The 27,930-nt window shown below is 42.1% G+C and overlaps 1 protein-coding gene across 2 annotated transcripts in view; it reads right to left on the reverse strand.

Moving 5' to 3' along the window:
• The window catches only part of igsf21a (immunoglobin superfamily, member 21a), a 156,395-nt gene that overhangs the window by 1,640 nt on the left and 126,825 nt on the right, over window positions 1-27,930 (reverse strand). The window contains exons 5-9 of one of the 2 annotated variants that reach the window (XM_047583849.1): window positions 26,077-26,192; window positions 14,483-14,963; window positions 8,636-8,736; window positions 6,683-6,875; window positions 3,988-4,026 (exon numbers count right to left, since the gene is read on the reverse strand). In XM_047583849.1, coding sequence (XP_047439805.1) covers window positions 3,988-4,026; window positions 6,683-6,875; window positions 8,636-8,736; window positions 14,483-14,963; window positions 26,077-26,192 — 930 coding nt within the window. The remainder of the gene's footprint in view (window positions 1-3,987; window positions 4,027-6,682; window positions 6,876-8,635; window positions 8,737-14,482; window positions 14,964-26,076; window positions 26,193-27,930) is intronic. The other variant, XM_047583850.1, reaches the window with a different exon arrangement.

Raw genomic sequence — 27,930 nt, forward strand, 5'->3', positions numbered from 1 at the left:
ACTGTAAAATGTCCCAATATGAGCCCCCTTCTCAGGCCGTCTGGTTTGTCAGTCGTGCTGCTGAAAGCCATGGTGGTAGCCTGCGTTTTGAGTGCACTGAGACTACAATCAAACGGAGATACCTTGACTTGGTGACTGAATTAAATGCAGCGCTTTTCGCGCTTTGCATGAGACCTTTGTGCGAGAATGTATTTTAGCGTTGCGACGTGTCAAGCTGTTCCAGTAACAGTCACTTGCAGAGTCATTAAGTAATTAAGCATAGGCTGAGAATGTGCGGAACAAAGAGACATTTCCTCCCCAGGCTTCGAATCCACTAGACGCACACTTGCAATCAAAGTTATTAAATGTGTTCATTTTAAAAACGGCACTTGAGTTGAGTGGCATAGTCAAATCAGGAATGAAAAGTATACTTTTTAAATACATTAAACTACATTAAATTACAATTACTATAGTCCTGTAAAATGAGGCTGTTTATGAATTCATCTTATGCTTCAGCTGTGATATAGATATAAATCATATATGCTGGGTATAATATAGTTGAGTAAAATGTTACATTATGAAGAAGGAGGCTTAAAATAAAGGACCTATGCGACAGGAAGAAAGCCGCCACCACCACAGTTCATCAGGAAGGTGTTTCCATACGATGCAAGAATGAGTAGAATTGATTGGAACTATAATCATGGATTATTTTAAAATACCAGGTTATTGATCCCACATATCCAAGTCAATCAGGGCTTAGCTCAGGAATTGCTGTTCCTGAGTTGACATCTAAGATCTCAGACTTGAATCCAATTGAAAATTACAGAACACAGCAGCAGCACAGAAACCAAATGTTATCTGTTGCACATAAGGAACTTGCTAATATTCCAAAAGGGAGCTGGCAAATGTCTGGGATCTTATTTGTCTCTATTACCACTGAAATCACATTGTGTTTTCAAGATCATTCAAATACGCATCGTTTTTATTTCACGACATTTGAGCGGTTGGATAATTTTGATTGCCTCCATGTAGCGACAGTTAGTTAAGCACTGCAGGTCACAGCACCACATTAAAAGGAAATCTTCTCTGTGTGGTTCTTTGAAGTGCACAATAATGACAATACAGTATAGATGTACCCTTTGTAACCTTTGGTGCAGTCAAATACAAAGACACTCTTTTGTTTCCCAATATTTAAGGCCTCCTCAAATAAAAGTGTGTAGAGAGCCCTGCTTCTTTTTACTGATTTATTTGTTTTTGTTGTTCCGAGGCCGACAGCAGAGTACAAGACTATAGAGGAAAGATCAGCCTAGATGCCGGTTTTGTTGCCGCTTTTGTTGTTGAAGCTCCCTTGTGGGTGTATTACAGATCGGACTGTGGCACTGTAGCTGCCGTGGGAGTGAAGTTGTGACTGAGTGTGGGTGTGTCTTCCCTGACATAACAACGCTGAGGCTGAGCCAACAAGGAGAATCAGATCGAAAGCACTGACCGCGCTGAGGCGTGGCTACGCTCAGATTTAAAATCTGATCTTGTACTTTTTTAAAGTTAAATGTGTTACTATGAGTTGGATTGAAATCAGAGTTACGTGATGACTCCTAAATGAATGTGTCTCAATTGAAAGTCTGACATTCTACAACGTATTTCACGCGAGATTAGACGGCATAACAACTGCATCTTCTCAATAATCGCATCATCTAATTAGGTAAATTGACTCATCCAACCGTAAGATCGTCAAATGAGGTCCTTTTTCAGATATTAGAAAGTCACTCAGCCTTCAATTTTTGGTTCAGATCTCAACTTTTTAAGACGACGGGGTCTGATTTCTGTGGCAACGCTTCTTTAAACACGTCACATATGCTGCACCTGAAATGTCAGCTGAAAACATAATGTTTTCTCTCTGCACACGACTGCTTTGACCCCTGAGAAGATTTAAGTCGAGTTAGCTGGCGTTACAAGGCTATATGACATTCCTGTCATCGGCTATGACACATCTGCTGGTATGCCATACCAGGTCTGGCTCCTGTCTCTGATATGACGCCTGTTCTGAGGGAGGATTTAAATTACAATTTTACACGGCACTGTGGAAATGACAAATGGAACATGTCTGCAGTAAGATAAATAAATTAAAACGCTGACGACAAATATTACACTGTTATGCTATATTTGACTTGGTAAAGTTCATCGACTAATTCTGCAGTTGCATCACCCAAACCGTTGACATATGCTCACAGGTACAGTGTTGTATGGCAGAAGACATGTCACACATTTGTCCTCAGTTCCACTAATTTCACTTCAGTGCCGTACAGTCTGGTTTAACACGTTGTGTGGGAGAGAGTGGAATTCTGACAAAGATGGATGCTGTAACCCCTCACAGGAAGTGCAGGTCTCTAGTCTTCTACGGCCCTGACTGACTGACAGGTGTGGTCCTTCCCACTCGCGCCAGACGGGGACTTTGCAATTCAGCCATTAAGCTCCCGCACATGTGTGGTGACCTCTTGGGGCCGTGTTGAACACCAATTTGACTTGCATGCGAGGCATGTCTGTGCGTCCAGGCTGACCTGATTCTGTCCTTGCTGCGACACACCTGCTCCCGTGCTTACCATAGCATTTGCATTCATAGATTTGCATCCCCAAGATACGACGAGAAGAGAAGGCAGAGAGAGAGAGAGAGAGGGGAGAAAACAAATGGCAAAATGACAGAAAAAATGATATCGGGGGAGGGCAAGGTAACGCGTCGAAAGCAGGAAGCGGGAATAAAGCCCGTTTCAGACTACAAATTTCAAAAATCTAATTTTGTCTGACCAGGGTATTTCAGTTTAAGGGCAACCCTGCTGGCCATCTGCTTAGGAAGCTGTTTCCACTGTATGCTGGGACAAACATGGGCATCACACACATACTCTGGGGATTATACACTAGGCGATTATACCATTCAAATTCATTTTCCAGTTCATCAACAGCACATTATTGTAGAAATGTGTTATAATACGAGTGCGTGTTGAGTCTTAATTGATCCTAAATGGTAACAATAGTCCCGTTTTGTATTTAGAGCAAATTACTGACGCATTTTCACAAAACACAAAGAGACACTTCCTCCCCTTCGTACATAGCTTGAACTGTGTGTATAATCTGATATCTGCTTCTACGTCACCATTTCATTTGAGTCTTTCCTGAACCTTGAACTTCACGCTTGCAATTTTTTTTTTCTTAGAGTATAATCTGCATTTCGCACAAGGTCATGATTAACCAAAAATCTAAGAAATGACAGATTTTGAGCCAGGCAGAGGAGGAAGGGTACATAAGAAGAAAACAGAATGAGTGAAGGGCTGGAAAAGGCGGCGACAATAGAGAAAGAGATACCAGAAATGGATGAAGCTGCAAGAGACGGAGGCGCTGGGAGACGGGAAGTGAACACAGAAGTCTGAGAGGAGGAAAAGGCAGAGAGACTGCAGCAGAAAGAGAGAGGGAGAAGCAGGAAAAGGGGAGAGATGGAAAGGTTGTTGTCACAGCCCTGCGGCTTCTCCTGACAATCCCTCATCTTTACATATGATAATCTCAGAAGCTGCAAATGAGCCACCACTGCACATATGAAACACCAATAATCTCGCACTCAACCAAAAGTGACAGGCGCGGTTAGTCACTGGAAGAGGCTTGTAGCTTGCTGCTGCTGAATATCGGCAAAGATTAATCCTGACTGAATCACTCTCGCACGGCCTATCTGGGTCAGAGCACACAGGACAGAATCAAAAACAACCACCTGTCAATACGGTGATTGTTGAAACCGCAGTCTCCTGAAGAATTTTCCCCCTTGATCAGTGACAGATTCATGCGCACGCTTTGCGACCCAACAGGCCGCAGCGCCATGTTTTGTTCTCATGTTACTTTCAGTGCCTCTGGAATTATGAGATGCATTGTATTGAAAGCGCACACACATGCAAACACAGACAGACACACACACACACACAAAAGAGACGCACAGTCAAAGGTCATCAGCTCTGTGGCTGAATTACTTACTGTTCTGACTCTGTGTGTTTTTCATCATGCTTGGATTTTCTGTTGAGAAGGGAAAAAGTCAAACAGTCAAACAATCAAAGTTGCAGTCGATACAGAGGCTGTGATTCATTCTTCAAACGAGAGATGGAATTAATCTCGGCGTAAGATGGGGAAAAAACAAAGAGGGAAAAAAAAAACAGTAATCTCTGACAGAGGCTGTGGATTTCTAATGAAGCTGGACTCCGGAGTTCCTGAAGCACACGGTAAATGACACATCCCCAGTGAGAAACAAAAGGCCGTTAATGGACCTGGGAACACAGAGCGCTGCCACAGAACAAGCAGGACACTTTTAGCAGCAGCGAGGCCGGGGATCTACAGCTGCGGCTGAGCAGCGTGGAAGAGATCTTTAGAGAAACTGGCTCCACCTTTTAATAATCAGCACCAATATCTACCCCTGCAACGGCGCACTCTGACACTGTATTTTCAAAGATCTCACCGGGATAGGGTAATTGCAAAAGAGGGAGCGGGGAGGGTTTATTAGCGGCACCTTCTAAATTCTGCTCTGCGCGCTATTTTCGGATGTGAAGGCTCGAGCAGGTGGAAAGCTACGCGTACAGCACAGTGTGAAACGTTTCTGGTCTCGTTGCAACCGCATTAACACAGCGGCCCCTCGGAGAGGCGTGAGAGAAATTAGCGTGTGCTCTCTCCATACGCACGCTGCTGTTTGCCTGCCCCTGCAAATTTGCATAGGCACACACATCCGCGATGCCTCCGCGTGTGTGTTTGCGCGCACTTTGGACGTCTGCCTGTGCGCTAGTCACTGCCCGGTTCCTCACTTCTGCTGACTCACATCACAGTAATCCGAGAGGATATTATCCCTGAGGGTGGCTAAAGATGCACATCATCAAGACGCGACGGCTGTTGGTCATCAGCGAAGAGTCTCCACACCGAGCATTATCATTACGCTTTATTGTTCCTGATGATGTATACTGAAAACTGGCGAGGTGAGCAGAGCCCCCCCCCCCCCCCCCCCCCCCCCCCCATGCTGATGGAGAGGTGTCTCATCTCAAGGGGATGGTGTCAAGGTCACTTAATCACCATTTACTTCCCCTAAACGTGAGGGGAAGCAATCTACAAGGAGCAGGCAGACAGATGGGCCATACTAGGCACGTAGCCGATGACACCTGAGGATGCATCAGGGTGTTAAACAGACATTAGAGCTCTTCCTAGCAAAACGCCTCCCAAGGTAACGCCTCCCTAAAGCGGCACTTCCTGCTTAAAGTGGGTTCTCATTAGACCCGCCCGGTAATTTGTACATTTGTGACACACTTCAAAACCCTGTTCACAGGAGTGACTCAGGCAGGAGGATATATATATATATATATATACACAGTATACTATATCCATCTACACACACACACACATATATATATGTAAAGATGGATATAGTATTCTTTGTCTCAGTGTCGCTCAAGTACAAAAATAGTGCCAACCTGATTTATTTTAATAGGACACTCCGGGGCTGATACGTGCGCACACCACACACTTCTGCACTTGAAAAATATTTTTCCTGTTTGCCTGACTTGACATCTGTATAATATAAATTTCAAGAACCCTCTTCACATAAGAAATGCACCACACAACACACCGAGTGATTTATTTGTGTATAGGCTTTCAAACGCGGGTCTGTGTTAAGTGAATCTTTTCCGAATGGCTCTGTTTAAACATGGCAGCGCTATTACCGATGGAGCCGCGCCGCTTGCACAATACTTTGCATCTGATACGTGAAAGAGATCGGTATCGCTGGTGAGGGACACTTGTGGAAAATAATGACACCGAAGAAGAAGGAGGAGGTTTCGGTCCTCGTGCAGGCTGCCTCAGTGATGGATTATCACACACGTTTTTTTAGTTCAGTCAGATGAGACGAGCCTTCCTCACTTCCGCACTGGCATTGATACAATTCTGGATAAGTTACAGAGTGGGTTTATTTTGGAGACTGGCATGTCACAGCACTGGCATAAAATTTATGTAGAGAGACATTAAGCCATGGCAGAATTTATCTGGTTAAAGCCTCTTCATGGGTTTGCTCGGTTTCAGCCATAGGAGCCGGACACCCATAGATATAACTGAGCCTGCCTTAACACCAGTAAATGAAGTTTCTGATGAAGCTGTTATTCTGGCTCGGCCATTGAGCAAAGCACTTTCCTTACACTGTCAGTAGCAAAGTCTTGACGATGGGACTTTAATGCCTTGGTTGGTTATTGGTGGGAACAGCGTGAGACATGCCATTAATGGAATAGTCACTAAATCCCCTGCTAGAGAACGGTTATTCTCACTAAGTGCTGCCCTAAAAAGAATGTGTTGTTGAGCCAATTAAGGATACAATCTCTTATTAATCACACACTTAGTTGCATTAAAGATTCATACCTAAAACCGGTCACACAAATCTCCAAAGTATTTTTTTCCCCAAAGATATTGTGGATACATGAAATTAATTTAGTAGAACTATGCGATTTTTTTGTGTGACATTTAACTGTGTAACTGTTCCAGATAATACTTGTGGAACCAAGTGGTACAATGGAAAAAAAAGGCAGTTTCATATGCAGTGTCTTTTAAATAATTAATCAAACTTAAATGAATTTCAGCTCAACTGCCAGCGTAGTAGACAATTCAGAACGAGAGCTGGAGCATGTTGCAGAGCTAAGTGTATACATACCAAAGACTATGAGGCGAGTGTGTGTATCTGTGGAGCCCAGAGGATTCTGGGCCGTGCAGCGATACATGGATCCGTTAAGCTCGGCTGGCACTCTCTCCAGAATCAGCTCCTTCCCCTCTCGCTCAGCGCTGCCATCCAACAGGCGACCCCCCACCCGCGTCCAGGTGAAGAGCGGCTCCGGGAAAACCTCATTCTATCAACGCCCGGGATGGGATGGAGGTGGGGGGGAAAAGGGGGGGAAAGATGGGAGAAAAGGAGAGGGGGGTGGAGAAAGAGAAGTGCAGAGAAAGTGTGTGAGCCTCAGCCAACAGATTAAGAGCAGGGCTATACATGAATAATACAAGCTCCAAATTTCCCCTAATGCAACAGCAAGTTAACAGCATGCATTAATAATCAACCCTTCACTTTAAAACAGCTTTTTTTTCTCCAGATAAGGTTCTCCAGGACTCTAGCTTTGCACCGTCAAAAGAGAATATCACATTAGTGAAATGTCAGAAGCACTTGACATATTAAAACTTTTATCTGTTTTTAAAGAAATTAGTAAATTGGATGAGAATGAAGGTTTTAGTCCTGGTGAAAATCAAAGACATGACCTCATCTTTAGAGAAAAACATGAAGTAAGTGTGGAATCAAGGTCCCCAAGAATGTACTGATTAAACAACCATTTTTGTTTCAGTTTCATTCTACTCAAGTGTACCTTGTACACTGTGGAGGCGCATGAATTCCAAAAGACCTTTAGAAATTCGCAAAAAGCGTGCAAAACAAAACCAACAGCCACAGCTGGTGTAACTCGAGCTAAAATCAGTTCATGCAACCAAGTCTGCATGCAGATGTCCATTGTTTATAGACTCTGCACTTTGGAATCCTTAAAGCAAGCGGTGTTGTGCACTTTGTGCAACAAATTGTCACATAATCAGCAAATAAAAACTAAACACAAATACCTAAATAGTGTAAGTGAGACAGATAAAGCAGCAAGGAAAACACAAGACGCAGCAACAATCACACTGGAAGTTGATCATCCGTAGCGCCGTCCTGAAGGGACGTCTTTATCAGAAGGGCGGGAGGCAAAATTGTCAGGCCTAGCACACAATCGTATCTGCTTGTGAAGCCCTAAAGCCTAGGTACAGTGAAGGATAAGGGAAATTTGCTTTCTGATCAATCTGCACGCACCGATGCCTGCTCTGCTGAAGGGCTCGGCTGGTTGCATGCCACAGTCAAAGCCCTGTTTATAATAACCAATCTTAACCCTCTTCAAAGGAAAGCTCTGAAAGATTCCCAAGGTCACTGGGCAAACATAAAACACAACTCTGTGATCTGCGCAGTCAATAGCTCGGTGCTCTAAACCAACAACAATACAGGATATTAATGTCGTCTCATAAATGGGAAATAAAATCAAATCCTAAATGTGAGTTGCGCTTCTTAGATAGATTCATGAAGCCGTGACTGTGAAGTCACAAAGGAGGATTGCGCTGTGGGCCATTAGCATGTTCTATATAAGGATTAGCCCTATTCTCTTCAGCTGACTGGCGCCAGCTGCCTGGCTTCAATGTGTCATTCCTGTCACAGAGAGTAGACAGGGCCATCCACGGGACATTCACACCTGGGACATCACAGGCAATATTTGTCTTTGGGAATGTGCAAGCAAGAAGCAAGAGGAGTCAGAAAAATTACATAGGTCCAGTCTAGTTGGTAGAGAATGATGGACATGGACAGCAGGCCTGGACGTCAGTTCTTCAGCCAAACTGGTTGAACCAAAAGTTAAAACGTGAATCTAAATTTAGCCAAAATGAATGTCTCGTAAGCATTCATAAACAAGGGGACTATGTCTCTCCCCAACAGTTTGGTCCCTATAGAGAAATATAACCAGGCTGAACTGCACATTTGCGCCAATCTCCTCCTACTTTGGACTGAACCTGGCCTTTAATTTTCAAAAAAAAAACTGCATGCACTTACCACAGGCGGTCTTACCTGGAACCCTTGCACAGTGATGCGCACTGTGTCCCCTACCTTTGCCCTACTGGGAGTCATAAAGAGCTTAGGACCCTTAGGAGCAGCTGAAAAGAGAAGAAAAGACAGAGAGACAAAGGTCATCATACTGAGCACGGAGAGCAAATCCTGCCGGACACCTGTTTCATTCCATTTTTTTTTTTTTTGTTGAGGGATCGAGACAAATACAATTTCCTGTCAATTAAGGTCACGGGGCGAGAGGCGAGGGACCTGCAAGTTCTTTGATCCAAAAGACTGTGCCGGATTTATTCCCCTTTGGAGAGAAAAAGAACTAAATTGGGTAGATACTCATTACAAGAGGAGAATGGGAGTGCAACGGGTGGAGTGTGGAGGCAGTGAGATAAGGGATGCTCAGAGAGCTAATTCCCTTGTCTTGGTGTGGACAGCAGCCCCCAGATGGCTTTCATTTGGGCCATCTAAAACAATGGGGTGCAAGTAGGAGAGGGAGCAATTCTAATATTATGACATTGTGAGGGGCCAATGATTGTGCTGCCTATGTGGTGTGGAGATAAAATGACTGATTTGCATAATGCTATAAAAAGGTAAATCATTTCATTGCAGCTAAACTGCACAGCACACTGCAACAGGCCTGTGTGAGCAGGTTCTGCGCGATCTGTGATGATTAACAATTTCCCTAAAGATAACCGCTTCACACGCTGCGCAGTTCCATATGTTGAACAAATGGACCGAGCGCATGCAATGACACCCAGGCTAAGGGCGTCATATCAGTATTGCCAGTACAACCCTAGGAGTTTAATTCGGTTCGAACTCCTAATATGAATCACAGTAAATGCACGCACAGTTGGTGCTTGTTTTCATTGATGAGTTAAACTAAAGGATAGATAAATAAAGAGACAAATTACCCCCCATTTTAGCTATTCATTGGGAAAAAACGGTCCACTGTGGCTAATGAATCACAGCTTTTTCTTAGACAGTCATTGACTGCAAGTCAGACTAATAGATGAGGACTTAACACGGTCATATCTGTAAATAGGACTGAGGATTGATCCTCTCTATGGGCTCCTTGCACAGGACAGAGCAGCATCATTTGAAATGCATCAAAAATTTCACAAAGATTTCAAGCAATACAAGGGAAAGAAACATTTCAGCACTGCTAGATTAATTTGTCCAGAAGACCAAATTTTTTCAAGATTCAGGAACAGCATTCACATGCTTCTATTGGCAGTCCAACCGAAGATATTATGTGAATAGTCTGACATGGTGAATTGTTCCATCTCATGCAGGATAATAAAAATAACAACATTTCTCAGGTTAGTTTTGGCAAGGCGGTGTGAAGCACTTTCCACCTCCTACCCACAAATGGAGAGGTATTTTTAAATACTGGTGTCATGGCGTCACACGGAGGTTGCGAGGCATATGGTCGGAAAGATGATGGTCGATTTCTGGGATTTGCTCCAACAGTGACAGTTGGCGTCCTACGTCACCACCTTTGATGAGGGCGGTGTGCGGTGTGATGGACATGACACAGCCTCGGCCTCTGGTGAGCCACAGTCCCACGGGACTATCACCTAAGGCCCGGCTTCTCCAGTTTGCAAGAAAGAACTGTTATCCCGTCAGGAGAGGTCACACAATAAACATGCCTCTGAGAAAAACAACTGCGCACCCTGCATCAGGTGTGCTTTAATACCAAGCTAGGACATCAACAGGTTCCCTTCAGCTGCACAGCGGACTTAAGCAGCTGAAGGGAACCTGTCGTATTACCTGGGTGACTGATTCTGTTGAGAAAGAGAAGCTGAGGCATGTAACTGAATTTAAAAGGCCTGACTGACTGACTGCTGGATCATTCTATCGCGGTGAATCAGATCCTGCGTAATGCGTTTGACGGATTTAAGCAACATGCTACTATGGGTGACCAAATCCAGGGAGATTAGGCAGACTAATGAACAGGGGACAGAGTGTTGTGTGGGGAACACAAATAAATACACACCCTGGGGCGACTTAAAAAACATGAAAAACAGGTGTCGACCTGGCCTCCAAATTCCCAAACTGATCAAGTATCTGTGGGATGCACCAGAAGAAGCCTAATCCCTCAACCCATAGGACCCAACGTGCCCCCACTAACAACATCCTTTTACTAGACACCATAGGACACATCAAAAGGACCATGTCCATTCTCTGATGAGTCACAACTGCTTTGGAAGAAAAAGGGAGACCTATAAAATATTAGGAAGTTAAATAATGTCATGCCTGATCGGCGTAAATCTAAATGCACACAGAATAACCTGAAATACACACTCGGAAACACACATGCACATACTCCCAGTTCACAGACGCGTTCCTGAAAATGAGCATCTGCTCTTTGATTATCTCGGTCTGGCAGAGCAAAGGCAGGGAGGGGTGAGGATGCCTGCATCTCTCCCCACTGCTGTACAGTGTTTGAGTCCCACCACTTGCTTAATGACGCTGAATAATAAACACATTAGCTCACCTAAACCCAGAACAAAGAGCTTCTGTTAATTATTAAGACGTCGTGCTCTTGAATGAACTTATTTTTATCGTGATGGTGACGACGATCTCACACACGCGGAGCACTTTTACTTATTTATTTATTTTCTGTTCCTGAGGCTCCATTTGCACGGCCAGCACAGAGCCACTCATGAATATTCATGAAGTGTGATGCAACACTGGTCCATTGTCAGACTGTCACTCTGTCTCCTGTGGCGATATTAAATTGCTGAAAAAAGTATTACTTACGAGCACTGGAAGTTTTTCTCACAATGTATTTCCTGGCCAAACATACCTGAAAGAACCAAGGGTGTGTGTGTGTGTGTGTGAGTGCAATTATCTAGTTCCAGCGGTATAATATGAATAAATAGTGTACGCAAGGGATGGGAATCCTACAGGTGGAAGTCTTTACAAAGCCACATTCACGATGCACAATGTTGAAATGTTACAAAAATTGCGTGCCGTTGTGTCTGTGATACGAGTCGAGTCAACGTGACCTCAGACCTGAAACCGAGCCATGTTAGCGTAAAATAGAGTTCACTTCCAGGTGGATCATGCCCCAAGCAGGTCTGTGAATGCTCTGAATTTCACGTGTGCTCTTATTAGAATCAACAAATGCAGACTTTCTGTTCTCTTCTCTTCAGATTGTGGGAAAACACTGAGAGACACTCCTTCCATCTCTTTAAAAGAACAAAGGTGGTGATAAATTAATGACTTCAAACACAGCGGAGAGAAGGGCCTGTCAAAATATTAGCGCCTTTGACATTTAGCAAGAGTTTCGCAGAGTGCGTTCCCCTCAGGGTGTGTCGCCTGTTTTATCAACAACACGCGGAGAAAAAAAAAAAAAAAAGCCAACGAGCTGTTAGGATCCTCACTGCCTGTCTTGAGAAGACAGCTCGTGCCATTATACCTTCAGCTGGTGCTGCTGGCTCCGTCTTGCATGAGATGTACTATATTTCCCCTCACTAGGGATGGGTGGGTGACAGGTATTACATTTCAAAAGACAATTTACTGGTATGAGATATTCCCATTTGAAAAACTGACAATGCCAGTTGCCACAATTGGTTTCTAAATAAGGGCCTAAGGGGCTTTTTAGTTACCGGAATCTCTTAAAGGATGAAGCCTTTAGATTTTTTTCTTAATATCCATGAATTCCATTAAAACATCAAAACTGCCCGTCAATTGATCCTATGAACAAACAGTGTGTCAAAGCCTGTTATTATTTGCTTTATTTCCGTGTGCCTCAGACCTCCATTGTTGAAAACACATCAAAGAGCCACAATGTTGTTCTGGGTGAAATGCAACTTTTTCACTATGAACATGGCCACTGGAATTTATTCATTTTTGAGTAAATCCTAAAATGCACCATTCTTCTGCCATTAATACTCAGCAAATGTGTACACTGTACATACACAGCTGAAAATAGCCCTCGCAACTGTGTTTACCTTATTTGAGGAACCTTTGTTAAAATAAATACAACAAAAATACAACAGTCACATCTATTTTTGAGATAAATATTGTATTCCAAAAATTCAGGTCAATTCCCGATACCAAACCACAGAAAGCATCGCTGTTTACACTAGGGGTGTGCCAAGCATCTGTATTTGTATTTGTTGAGGTGGAAAAAAGGTATTTTTATTCAAACAAAATTCAGAATATGTGTAAAAAATTTAGGAAAAATGTATGTGCAAAACTAAGTATTCTTTAATTACTCATCATAATAATTATGGATGTATATGCAATATCATAATAACATTTACCGTTACCAAGAGACAGTAGTCTGAATTACTGAGCTAAGAGATGAATGCTAACATGAGAGAACCTAACTGAAGACGTCTCAATGCTAATTATTTTATTGATGCTATTTTATTAAATGCTGCACATTGTCAGTCTGTTACTGCTTGGATGTTGCTTATTGTATGTTTCTTGTATTTAAATGTTTAAATGCTGTTTCTTTGTGCCCATTGGTGTGTCTATCTTCTGTTGTATTCATCTCTTCCTTTCTGTAAAGTGTAAAGTGTAAAATAATAATAATAATAATGTAACATAATGGAATGATCTCCGAGTCAAACTCTGCTTCCCAAAAGTTATATGCTTGTCTTGATGTTTGTCTTGTTCTCAAATACAAATAGCGTTGTAACTATTTGTTCCACCCCTAGTGTATACTGTGTTTTTAGATACAGAACAATTTACCAAGTTGTATTACCAGCATCAAGACTTCACAGATCCTCCACAATAACCACAATTAAGTCAAGAAAACGAGTGAGAGTTAAACCTATTAAAGACTTCTAGATGATAGTGACAGTTGATATAGATTCACTGAGAGGGCCTGTCATTGCTCACCAGGGTAGAAAGACAAGTTTTAATTGGATGAAAGGTGGTGATGTGAGATAAAATACTGACAGCGAGATACATACAAAGCATCTCTCTCTCTCTCTCTCTCGTGGAAGATAATGCCTCTGTTTATCATGTCAGGATTGTGTGCCTCGTTTCCAGGAGGACTACACCAAATATTGCCTTTGAAATGTTAATTGGATGTACTGGAAGCCATCTTTGTTTTTAGATAAAAAAAAGAAAAAAAAAAAGTCTGCTGCTCTTGGATCACACACTAATAAAATGTAATACTAACTTTTGGTATGTTTTCTGAAATCACCAACTCCCTCACTATTTCTCCTTCTCTGTTAGTTTAGAGAGGAGCAACGAATACCAACCCGCAGTGTTTTTCTCCTTGAAATAAAGAGATGAAATAAAGGGGCCGCGCATCTGTTTGCAAGACTAAAGCGTGGCACTGAAGAGGGTAAGGGAGGTGTTCACTGAAGTTCAAAGAAGGGGTGGCATCTCTGAGATTGTCTTTCCAGTGATAAAACATTGGTCAGTGTGTCTAAATTCTCATCTGACTCCTCTAATTCAGGTTGACTTTTTCAATAACGGCCCTGCATTAACTCAATCTAGCGACAGACAGCTCGATGAATTGCCCTGTCAGTCACTTGGAGTTTTGCATTCGCCGCTAAACTCGCAATCTGCTCAGCTGTAACACAATTAAGCAGTTTCAAATGAAAATCAGTGTTGTTCTGAGTACATTTGCAAGGGAGACATAAGGAGTCCCAGTCGGTTTCCAAGTGTGGCAAGGGGATACAAGGAGACAGCGGGAGATTAAAAGGGAAGACGGAATGAGAAAAGGGTGTGTGTGTGTGCACCTAGGTGGAGTGCTCCGGGTTGGGCTGGGTTGGGTTGGAGGAGGGATAGAGGGCAGACGAGCAAAAAGGTGGTGAGAGGAATGAGAACAGCGTAGTACAAAAACAATGTGATAGACTGCATCCTACTCACATAGAGTGACCTCTGTCTGCATGGGCATGGACAGTGCCGGGTGCTTGACTTCACAGCTGAATAGGGCGTCATTATCAAGTTGAGGGTTGAGGGTCCAGGTGAGTCGGGCCTGCACCACCACAGAGCCGTCGCTCTGCGGGATGTGAGTGTGACTGAAGTAGTAGAGGGGGTCCGTGCTGTGTACCCAGCGGGGGAACTCCCTGCTCACCACTGTCTCTGGGATGACCTCCGTTGCGGGGCTGGGCTCGTAGGCCTGTTGGCCCTGAGTGTGGACACGCTGGGGGCTCTCCGTGTACAGGTGGGCCGGCCGCCCTTCGGGGTCCAGGAGGGAGAGGGACCGCTGGAGCTTAGTGTCATCGAGGTCCCTGCTGATGAGGGGTCTGGCTCCTCTCACCCCCGCCGAGCCGCCGCCCTGCTCGTTGCCGGAGGGTTGCGTGTAAGAGATCACCTCTATCAACTCGCCATCGCGCTTAAAGTACACCTACATATACACAGAACAAGGAGGATTGAAATGGAGAAACAGATGGAGAGGAGAACAAAAAAAGAAACAAGAGATGGACACATATTAATAGATTAGACATTTTTTTTCTGCACAACTTGTACACCTGCTCAATTGCTTGTTAACACAAATCGCTAATCAGCCAACCACATGGCTGTAATTCAATGCATTTAGTCATGTAGAGGTGATCAAGACAACTTGCTGGAGTTCAAACCGAGCATCAGAATGGGGAAGAAAGGGGATTTAAGGGACTTTGAACGAGGTATGGTTGTTGGTGCCAGACGGGCTGGTCTGTGTATTTCAGAAACTGCTGATCTACTGGGATTTTCACACACAACCATCTCTAGGGTTTACAGAGAATGGTTGGAAAAAGAGAAAATATCCAGTGAGCGGCGGATGTGTGGATGAAAATGCCTTGTTGATGTGAGCTGTCAGAGGAGAATTGTCAGACTGGTTGGAGATGATAGAAAGGCAACAGTAACTCAAATAACCACTCGTTACCACCGAGGAATGCAGAATACCATCTCTGAACTCACAACATGTCCAACCTTGAAGAAGATGGGCTACAGCAGCAGAAGACCACACTGGGTGCCACTCCTTTCAGCTAAGAACAGGAAACTGGGACTACAGTTCATACAATTGGATAATGGAAGACTGGAAAAATGTTGCCTCGTCTGAGGAGTTTCGATATCAGCTGCGACATTCGGATCGGTTCAGACTGGTGGTGGTGTAATGGTGTGGTGACCATGTCCATCCCTTCATGACCACAGTGGACCATCTCCTGACGTCTACTTCAGGCAGGATAAAGCACCATGTCACAAAGCTCATATCATCTTAATCTGGTTTCTTGAACATGACAATGAGTTCACTGCAATGGTCTCCACCGTCACCAGATCGCAATCCAATAGAGCACCTTCGAGATGTGGTGGAACGGGAGATTCGCATCATAGATGTGCAGCCTACAAATCTGCAGCAACTTCGTGATGCTGTCATGTCAATACGCACCAAAATCTCTGAGGAATGTTTCCAACACCTTGTTGGAAGTATGACAATAAGAATTAAGGCAGTTCTAAAGGCAAAAGGGGGTCCAACCTTTTACTCTCAAGGTGTACCTAATAAAGTGGACTGTGAGTATATAGTCAACAAGCTTTAGACTTTTGTCCAACACTTTTTATTCAACTCTGTGAAGATATGTGTAATTTCAGTTCCTAATTGCTTAATTATGTTGACAGCTAAGTCCTAACATTGTCTGTTGGAGAGGGAATCTCACCCCCCCCAAAAAAAAACAAGTCAGAGTTTTCTGTTGTCAACTGTTAAAATATCTATTAGTGCAGATATAAGACAATATTTTTAAATTGCTCAGCTGCCCTTAGTTCTGCTGCAGCTAACAACCACTTACAAGGGTTTCCCAGTCGTTTCCTCACCTTTCATAATGTTACCATCTCAGGCTGCCATGCAAACAGGGAATTCATGCTCCCATTACAGCACATAACCTCCAGATATCAGCTTTGAAACAAGTTGCTGCCTGTGGTACTTTGGAAACGGAAGGCCCCCTTTTATGTTGCTGAAGAAAGGAACATTTAATACAAAGCTCTTTTAGGGACCTTTGGTCAATTCAAATTCAATTTTCCAAAGATTAACATGTAACAGGGACCCAGGACCGCAGCATAGCTTTACAATGTTACATTTTCTTTGGAGTAGTGTTCAACTTGGAAAGCACAGTACACCTGTCAACGCCAATGTCAAGTTCAGTTCGAATCAGCAGTGTGCCCGCACTTTAGTTGCCTGTATTTTAACAACTTATTTTAAATAACTGATGGATGGGTGTTGACTGTTTGGGCTCCCTCGTTGCTGAGGTAGTTTGACTGGACAGATGCAACATCATTAAAAGCTGTGTTATGCTGCCGGGTTGTATCCTAGTTTTTATAGTCACCAGAGCAGCCGCGTACAGAGTCCACATGGGGCTGAGTACCCTTGCTCAAAGGCAAGACAACATGGGTTGCTGTCAAATGACAGATAAGAAATTTAAATCCGTCTCTTAACCATGTTGTCCCTACCCAGTCTCCTTGAATTGGTCTGTGGCCCCATCTACCTGCACTAGACTTCCAGTACACAGATAGACTTATGTAAAGTATAGCCTTCAACTAAAACTTTCTTTTAAACTTTAAGGCAACCAAGTGCCTTAGTTTGTTAATTTTTTTAGAATAACTGTAAAACTCGATACAGTCTAATATATTTCAATAGATTTCAGTTAAATATATATATTTATTTTTACTGCATACATACATATCAAGTCCAATAGACTGTTGGGGTCGTTCTGAATTCTCATATTGGAGGAACAGTTAGTAAAAGATAACATGCAAATTCTTACTTCATACTCTAGTGTACACACACACATGCACACACATAGTATAGATACTGCTAAAATATTGCTATAAAAAAATTTGAAAAGATAAATTTAGCACCAGCACACACATGAGCAAAGAGCCATCACTGCGCTCCACCAACATGTAGATTCCAGGTGCACACAGGAATTCAGGTTGTGTCAGGTATCCATACAGGCACTGACATGTCAGGAAATCAGCCTGTTGGCGAGATAACTCCACTTCAACCTCAATAATGACATTTATTTTTATTTTATTTTTCATCTGCACAACATTCTTGTGAACCTTTGGTAGCACAGAGTCCTCTGAATGTACAGCTGTGTATTGTGTATTGACAAGCATAGCGTGCAATGCTAATTTACAATTAAAGTTCCTCCAGTTAACACATTTTACTTCACTGGATGTTATTGTGAGCATTCAGTATCCATCACCGTTTATCTACATTTACCTCATGTGCTGAGCCAGAGCTTAAACTCTAATAGGACAGTGGTAAGTAGAAACATCAACCTTATCCACAATGACCCCATTGCGTCTGCTACTAACTCCTGCAGCTACTCAACAACTTGCAAAGGGAAGAAGCTTTTTCACAGTGCACTGAAACACTTCATTAATTATCACAGCAGGTGGAGGGAGAGGAGTGTGGATTAGAAAGATCCGTGCACCTGTTCCGGGGCTTTTGTTGGACAAAATGGTGTGGGTACACAATAACAGCTGCATTGGCTATGGGCTGGTATAATAGGGAGTTAATTTAGTAGGCCTAAATAACGGGTTTGTTTCCGCAAACATTAACAGACAAGTTAAATTACGGTCATAAAAGAAATATTAAACAGCGGCGTTACTTAACTAAGAGCATGGAGCAATGTGTTGAGACGGCTCTAAATGAGGCAGAAATAATATTTTACTGAGGTCTTACCTCCAGCAAAATATGAAGCATCGGTTTACGTATTCATAGTGATCCCTTTTTTTTAATATCTTTTTTTGCCACCTGTCTGTTGGAGGTATAAGAACAGGAATGAATGAATGTTTCATCAAAGACAAGAGTGAAATGAATGGCAGATACGTAGCTGCTGGCAGAGTATTATTTCATTATCATCATTCTGCAGTTCTGCTCTTTTTCTTTACTCCTTCCATCACTAGCAGATCACATATATATAGAATATGGTTATGGACGTTTTGCAGACACAAACTGACATACAGGAAGTACACAGTCACAGCAGCTGAGTGGCCACTGTCATCGAAAATTCTTTGTAGTGCTTTCTAGAAATTATCATGTTAAGTGATGCCATCGTGTTTTGCGATATATCCAACACTTGTCATCGTAATTTTACACTGAGGTACTCTTAACAGATTTGAAGTTTTTGATGCAATGGGAACTACAGTGACATACAAGTCAGTCATGTTAAACTGAAGACAAATAAACAGAATGTTTTGGCTTTCACCACGAACAGGTGAAAAAAAAGTGTGACAATGGTCCCTCCACGACATGTGCCCCAACAAAAATGGGCCTCCATGATGTTTTTATTTATTTATTTTTTTTTTTGTGAAAACTTAATAAGAACAAATCAATTCAGCTTAAAATCCATGCACAATTAAGGAGACTGTCAACACCGTAGGCTTGATTTTGTTGATTTCGTTGTTTTTCTTTAAGCTACCTACTAATTTGCGAAAAAAAAATGTTGTTTGACAGGCAAAGATAACAGAAAACACATCACTCCTCTCAGTCTATTCAAAACGGAGAGCAGGCACTGATTAATTTTCTACATGTGATTATGAACCTGCCAAACTGAAATCGAGGGTGTCACTCATTGGGATGCACGTCTCCAATAAATGGTTGCATGCCAGAGAGTGAAAATTGAACTTGTGAGGTTTCTTGAAGATGTTTTTCCACTCACGCAAGGAGCTTCTATAGTTCTTAACGCCTGTTGGGGAGGAATCTCCTTTTATTCTGTTCATCAGTACTTTGTCGTAACGACTATATTTGAATCCGAAATTTCGAACGAACAGTACAGAACTGTACATCTCTTTAACAATCATGCTAGACAAGATGCAAATTACATAAAACAGGGGTCTTCAACGTCTTTCAGACTAAGGATGGACAGATTATATGTGCTCTATATTAAGTGAATCTTGTGTAATATGTGATTGGCTCAGCAGCGATAGGGGCGGGGCCTACTGTGTACAGGAAGCTTAGATTGTGAAACGGTGCGCTATTGAGACAACTCCTGCATCTGAAAGACAACATCTTCTACTAACATATGTAGGATTCATGTTAATGGGCATTTAAACAAATTTCAATTTTGGAGGGAAAATTTAAAAAACAATGTATGAAAAATGTCTAATCACCCAAAGATTTTGCGACCCTCCCCTGCAGTACCCCCATGGACCCCTAGGGGTTGTGGACTGTTGAAGAACTGTGATATAAAGCCTACATATCTATATAACAGCCTTTACTCAACTTGCTGGCTTGTTAATATAGTTTGTTGTCCTGGGACCTGGCAAGTAGCATTCACTCTCGCGTAAAAGAGGATTTTTGAGTGTTTCTGGCATTGCAGTTGTATTGTCCTCTCACAAGCAGTTACTGCACGGAATAAAGTGATTATCAATCACGGCTCTGTTATAAATCCCCAAATACTCCATAGTCCAATACGCGGAGACAATTAAAGCAGACACAAACCACTTACTTCATTCTGAAATTAGCACAGAAAAAATAGAGATGTAATTCTAAGCAGTAGCAAAGACACAATGCCAAGACAGTGGTGAAATTATGCTGGGATGGTATGAGAAGGGCTCTGCAATTGCCTCTGAATAGAAAGTGATGAAAGCACCTGCATTCTGCGCACTGCCAAGCTGCCCCCACCTCACCGGCATCTCAAATCCAAAACCTTTTTAGAAATGTAACAAACACGCACCGGTCCATATACACCTTTATGTTGCTGCAATTAATCACGGGGGTGTCAAAAGGACAAGGCAGCAATTTCGATAGCGACAGAAAGAGTCAATGAGAGACTAGAAGCAAGCGCACGAGGGTAAAGAAAGAAGGAGAGAGGCAGCGAGAAGGATCCTGGCCGTGACTTAATCAGCTTTCCTTCTTATTATTAACTGTCATTATCGTTCCTCTTTTCAATCAGAGCTTGCTTGTGCTCTGAGGATGTTCTAATAGTGGCACTGGGAAGCTATTATTGATATGTCACCATCTTGCTTCAGCGGCATCAGATGCTGACAGATCTTGAAACATAATGGCAGACACTTTTAACACATGCAGGCCATTATATTCACTTCTCGCCGAGATGCAGTAGAGGAATTTGGGATGTGTCAAAAAGTGGTGAGAAGTAACAGCTTTAGAAAAAGTACAAAGTTGAATACACTGGATTTATGTAATTAGACAGCATACAGTATATGATCATGTGTACATACGGAGAATCTGTTTTATTACCACTGAATACTTCCTATGGCAAAAAGTGTCAATTTACTGCATTGATTGAGCACAAGACAACTTATTATTTTTGTTGTCTGTGAGGATAAATAATATTAGGCATGCAGAAAGAATGCAGTTCATCATACTGCAGCTTTCATGATCATTTTCTCTTTTAAAATTAGTGGGTGTCCATATCTATCTACCCGTTATTTTATTCAGTCCTAATTTGACACTTGAAGAACCAATAAAACGGGAACATAATCAGCTGGAAGGAAAGAACAATGGGAGCGTTCTAAAAGTGGATTTAATAACAGTGTAACACGACATGCAACAGCAGCACAGCTACTGGAGGAAGTTCAACACTTTCAAATGTCATCAGAATCAAGTGTCAGACATTACACTGGATGCTGGAAGGACGAAAAAGGGTGTTGCATAGCAACAGGGAACATCTTTTTCTTTGAGGAGTGCCAAAGCAAATTTATCAAAACAAAAACAAAGCTTACGTCTCTGTTTATGACAAAAGAAATATTGCACTGAATGGTGGATAAAAGCACTCAAGGTTCTTATGGGGGAAAAAAAGTCAAGGCTGGGGTGAGCTATGGCATTCACAACAATGTAAAGTATGGCTGTATCCCATATTCACTTGTTTACATATTCTACATGATGAATAAGAGGTTACAAGGTTAACTCCATAAGTCTTCTGCAGGGTTGGTTTGGTAAATGTTGTGAAGCTTGTGTGGAGATGCAGGGTTTTGTCTCTCCTGTTTGTCCTGACTCTTTCTAACACACAGCTGTGTATAAAAATATTAAATAGCAGGTGACAATAGGGATACATTTTGTCTAATTATGAGTTAAGCTGGTGATATAACATTTTAAACATTAACTGTTTGAATTAATGCTTGAAGATGAGAGGACCCTGTGCTTATGCTTTACAGTTTTCTGATGCTGACGAACATAAAATGTGAGTGAAATGGCATTAAGATTATAAAGACTGCAGTCCTCTGTTTCACTGTCCAGTCTTAAACTTTACTGTTATGGTTTATGCTCACTCTCACTCTCTCACATTGTGATGTCCTGAGCTGCAACAGGCAGTTTTTTCAAGTTCTGAAATCTTTCTGTAAACTACCTGCCCAGCTATGGACTCACTTAGCAGCTGGCCGCTGAACATATGGCACTTTTAGCTCCATAACTGACCAATGTGTAAATAGAAATGGTTAATTTGTCAGCAAACCTTATTTGAGATTTTTTTAAATCTGACAGAGTTGACTGAGAGTGAGGACACACGTTTCATATGTAGTATTTTATGGAAAATATAATTTGAAGTGCATTGTTTGTATTGTTTGATGTATTAATAATCATTTCCTTTCATTTGATATGCACACCTATGCATTAACAGCAGTTGCAAACACTTTTTTGGTAGTCTGACACTGTGTCCGCTTGCTGAGGACAGGCTAAAAATGTGCATTTTCTCGTCACAGTGCCAGTGTTTTCTGTATTTTCTGCTGAAAAAAATAAAATAAAGTATGAGAGCATTCATTATTACACAGGATGAGATCTCTTGTGCCAGTGTCCAAGGCAAAACACATTTAGAAGCCTAGTCTAACTGAAAAATCGACCAGCAGGCTAGCAGTCACCTACCGCTAGCAATCAACAAGAAGACCCCAGCTAACTAGCCTAACCAACAGCAGTAGGTAAGAAGTGATGGAATATGTGACTACATGTCAACCAACACTTCTTCCTTGTGCCAAGGTTCGGGGCAAGACACATAACAAAAAAACAAAAAACAAAAGATGTGACACCAACTAGCAACCAACAAAAAGACACCAGCTAACTAGCCTAGCCCACAGCAGTAGGGAGTTTTTGACATATCATTGGGATTTTCAAGGGTCATGCACATATGAAACTCATTTACATGCAACTTTTTAAGTACTTTTATGATTGTTAATATATTTATTTATAGCATGAAGGAGACTGTTCTATGTAGCACAAGTTTTGTCTCTTATCCCAAGAATCAATGCCATGTGAGATTGGGTTATTCATTTGTTACTTAATATTTCCTGACATGTCTGTAGATCCAGTGTTCACACTGTGTTTTTTTTTAAAATAAAGAACAGCTGAAGATATGAAACACATTTGGATACCTGAATTGAACTGATACTGGAAACGACTGAAAATACAGTTAATACAAAATTGGTCTATTTACTCATTTGGTGCACAAAATTAAAAATGTATCACTTTTAGTTAGCTTAATTGGAAAATACATTGGTATGATGATACATTTTTATGTTTGGAGGCTTCTGCTAAATGGTGGCTCAATCAGTTGGGTCAGTTACATTGTAAGTTCGGAGCCACTATTGAGACTAGGCTTGGAATGATATGACATTGAAAATAGAGCTGACAACAGCTCATTTTGCAACAAGCCCCCGGGCAGCAGCACCGACAAAGACTAAATGAGTTTCATCAAAAAGCGAAGGGAGCTGTTTGAAGTTGCAGTCACACAAGTGGGCCAAAGCAGCAACACTCGAGCAAATACTTACAAACCCCATAATGAGGTTTTGTTATGCAGCATGACCATGGACAATAGCACAAATAGAGCAAATGGACACAGTTTAAATGCAATATGTGTACTCATTCTTCCACTGTGACACCGTACTGGCAATATGTGAAGAATGATGCCACAAACGTATGTTATTTTGTAATTATCTTTTTGCAGCTTTTTAGTAGCTATATGTTTAGCTTCGATCATTTTAAAACAACGGCTACGTGGTAAGCCAGGATTGCGAAATCGTATGGTAACATTCAATTATTAATTTGACAAAGAGCTAATTTTGAATCATAACAGTCCTTAAGCAAACCAAGCCTGAAAAATAATCCAAACACACATAAAGCAAGTTCTGCTTCCCGAATGACCAAACATATCTCCATGCCAATTACAAATTAATAGACGCTTCCTGCTGATTAAGGACCATGATGAAGACTTCAAATGAGATTAAAGAGAACTTTCCAGTCTAGAGAGACAGTACTTTGAAAATCTGTCCATGAAACCTGTCAGAGGCTGTTTGTTGGGTTTTGATTTAGTCCAACTTCACAAAGCAACTTTGACAGGCCATGATCATGGCCTTTGCAAAAAGCGTTTTCTTTCCTATGTTTCCTGTAATCAACAGGCTTATTTCAGGGAAAATACTGCATCTGTTTGCCCATATGATAGAGGCCTGACATGCAATGCTACAACTGGTTTCTGGCCAGCCAATAGCTTCCTGGCTCCCACATGCTGCATCACAATAACACACAAATCTAATTTTATCCGAATTAATTCCATGCTAGGAGAGCACGAGGATCATTAAAGGCCCTTAACACTCGTGGTACTTGCACACAGGTGTTTTCACTTATATAGGCTAATTAAACCTCTTCTCAGGATTGTGTGGGAGCGCACATCTGATGCTTGACTAACGTACGACTCTCATTGTTGGTGCTTAAAAACAACAACAAAATCCCCAATGTCAAATGTTTGGTGACTTTAGCAAACTTCCAACATCCTGTAGCTTCAACTTCAAAAAACACTGTGTGGGTGTGCAGGGTGTACAATTACTGCTACTTTTTTTCTGGTTAGTAGTGGTAAGATACAGGCTTAAGGAGTGTTAAGTTTACAGTCGTAAAAATGAAGCGTTTTTAAAAGACACTATGGAGGTAAAATGAAACATTACTTGGTATATTGCAGATGATAGCGGAGTCAGAGGGTACAATACAGTCAATGCAAGGGAAATCAGTCCGATTAGAGATTCAAACTGTTGAACTGGAGATGATGTATGTGCTAACATAACAACACATTCGTCAGAATTTAACTTTATAGACATGTGCAAAGTGGTCCCGCCAGGGCATCACATCTTAAAAATACAGAAACAAAAAAAGAACGTTTGAACAATGTGGGGCGAAAATGCACAGAAAGAATGAACTATTTCACCGAGCGAGAGCTGTGCAACCCTGACACATTGTATGTCATGATGTAGAAAGCAGATTGCTCCCTTGTTATTTAAAATGCCATTTTTAAGTGGTTAAACTGGAGTGAAATTATTACAAACAGAAAGGAAATTATATTCATACTGAACCATATCAAAACGTTTCAGTTTATACTACATTAAATATTTATTCCTGCAATTGTTCTAACACAATGGTGAGTTGAGCAACCAGAGTCTTTTGTATTTTATCTCAAGTCACAGCTTTAATCATTTACTTGCTGCGTTGCTGACAAAGCTAATTATCATTGGTGTGACCTAGTCAGTGACACAGAGACAGTCTGGGCTTACTGACCAGCCGAAACCTTTCAAATTCTTTTCCTCCATAATGCCTTGGAAAAAAGGATCCAGCTGTGCTGAGCTTTAATGGCTTAAGGCTCCTAGCGAAATCACAACAGGGGAGAATCTTACTCATCACACCATCAACCAGGAAGTACCTGAGAGACGGAAATCATATTCACCTTGTATTCACCTCTCACTGCGCTCGTAATTGCAGGAGATAGGTGCGCTCAGGGTCTGGAGTCCATTACCATACGCTCATGGACGATGATTAATGGCCCAGTGGGAACTAACAGCGAGCAACTGCTCTCATACAGCGTCCGTGAGCTCATATGCCACCAAACATCTGAGCAAGTGCTTCAGATATTTGCAAGACCTTGTCTTACACTTCAAAAAGTCGTGCGCGCGTGTGCCTGACTGCGCGCAAAATGTGTGCGGCTGAGGTCGCGCAGTGCTAATTCTGTGAACAACCGTTGCTACCACGTCCCTGTGATTAGATTAATTACCTGGAATGTGACCATCAATAACACCAATGTGACTTTTTCCTAAATGTGATCTGCTACTTTTAATGACTACATTGCACATTTCATGAAGGCATCCGCAACATTTGGTGACAGTTCCTTTAAACAACGGCAAAGAAACATGCTCTGTAATTTTAATTGCTCTCTTTTTTTTTCATTCACCGGTAAAATATTATTTATTTACTGTATATTGATGTTTACCTATGATTCAGCAAATAATGACACATTTCTGATAGAAACACTGAGATCAAAACCGGAGCGGTTGACATGCAACATTTGAAATTCTGCTTAAAGAGTCTTTTTACTGATATGTTAAAAACACTTATAACTCTAAGTGGTTTGGACATATGAATTTATTCATCAATTAAAAAAAAAAAAAGAAAGAAACTCAGCTTCTTCTTATGCTGTAAACAACTGAGATCAGTGTGCTGTACAGGCAGGTCTCCAAGCAGCATGGTGTGCTGATGTTCAGCAGCAACTCACCGATGGGGCTGGTTTCCCTCCCTTTGCAGTGCAGACAAGAGTGAGATTCTGGGCTTGGTATCGACTGAAAGGGGCCGGAGTGTTCTCTGCCACCACTGAAATGTTGTTTGGAGGCGCTGCGGAGGAGAGGGGGAAAGCTTTGTGAAACAACATCCAAATACATTCAATAGACCCAAAATGCGACCTCAGACATTCCTAAACTGTTAGAAATGACTCCGCTTTCGCTCTCTCAGAGGGTTTCGGGAATTATTTGTGATGAAATGTCATCTTGGGCGTAAATGTGTAGGTGGAAACGGCACTGGCAACACTGACAGCCGAGCAACTGAGAGCAGAGAAATAGCACTGCCATTCTGCCCAGATGTTTGAAATGAAACTAAAACAAATCTACAGACCTGCTCCATCCATCTACTGTGTCTATTTTCAAAAGAAAGACAAAACCTGCTGAGAGAATCTCCACTTAAAATGGTAACTGAATGGCTGGGACAGTGTGTTCAAAACTCCCCAGGGCTCATGTGAGGAGGATGAGGCTGATAAGGTAGAAAATCTCATACATATCATATCACTAACCTTCAGTCTGAAATACTCTCGGGACCGCAGCAAGTATGTCATGGCGGTGTAAGAGAAAACATGTGAGCGAGATTTCAGAATTTTATAAAGGAGCACAGGGAGGAGAGAGGGGGTAATGAATGGAAATCTCTCACATCCCCCAGAAAATCAGCTGTTCAGCATGGAGTGTTCTGGTCCTTGTACGGTGACTTAAATATGAATGTGAGGGCTTCATATTGTGGTGGATTAAAGGACACGTCGACTAGCAAGTTTCATCTGAAGGTGCTGCACCCGATGGTTGCCAGCTGCACAAGGACCGGTTGAATTTTGATGAGCACTGCATCGTATGTGAGGCACTTCTCACGACATTAGCTGAAGAGTTTTTCACGTTTTCTCTATGCCAACACGCCCTTTCCCGAGGCTCTCCACGCACCATCGTGCCTCGGCATTTAACAGTTGTTTGGCACGTTAATTCCTTGGCAGGAGGACGTTCGGAGAGTGCTTCCATAGGCCCGAGCTCTAATCAAAATAGGAAACATTGTAAAAATCTGTCAAGGGTAGCGCAAGGTGAGAAAGGAATCGCCTCAGAGGTTGCAGTTTATGAATCCGTGGCTCATGCTTTAAAGCTCAGGTCTTCAACAGGGGGTCCGTGACCCCAAGGGGTCTGCGGAGGCACTGCAGGAGGGGGTCACATCTTTGGTTGATTACACATTTTTGTATATATTTTTTTAATTTTCCTACACATTAACATGAATCCAACATATTTTAGCAAAGGGATAAGGGATAGCTTAATATTAAATGCACAATGATAATAATAATGTATATTTATAAATAGCACTAGGCCAAGTTTAATATAGAACACATATAGTAGGTAGGGGGTCCCTATTTAATCCCTCCATCAGTTTGGGAGTCCTTGGCCTGAAAAATGCCAAAGACCCCTGCTTTAAGCCAACACGGAAGCCCGTGCTGGGAGCACTTCCTTTTTCATACGTGTAAATCTATCAAGTGGCTTTAAACAGACATGCCACAGCAATTAATTGATTAAAAGCAGGTGGGGCTTGGTGGGGGATTTAGCGGCTGGCCCGGGTGCCAGTGTTTCCACACCTCTTAATTGCTTATTGATGGAATTCATATGGTTGTAAATTAACCCGAGAGCACTCCATTAGTTCACTGACAAGCCTGTCTCAACCTGGCATATGATAAGCTGTCAGAGGTGTCCGCCACAGCGTAATCATACCAAAGCGCTCGGCGCAAAAGCAACGCGTGTGAAGTGCATCTGGTACAGTGACGTTGCATGTATATGCGGAG

This window comes from Mugil cephalus, chromosome 4 (genome assembly GCF_022458985.1).
Source record: "Mugil cephalus isolate CIBA_MC_2020 chromosome 4, CIBA_Mcephalus_1.1, whole genome shotgun sequence".
Taxonomy (NCBI): Eukaryota; Metazoa; Chordata; class Actinopteri; order Mugiliformes; family Mugilidae; genus Mugil; species Mugil cephalus.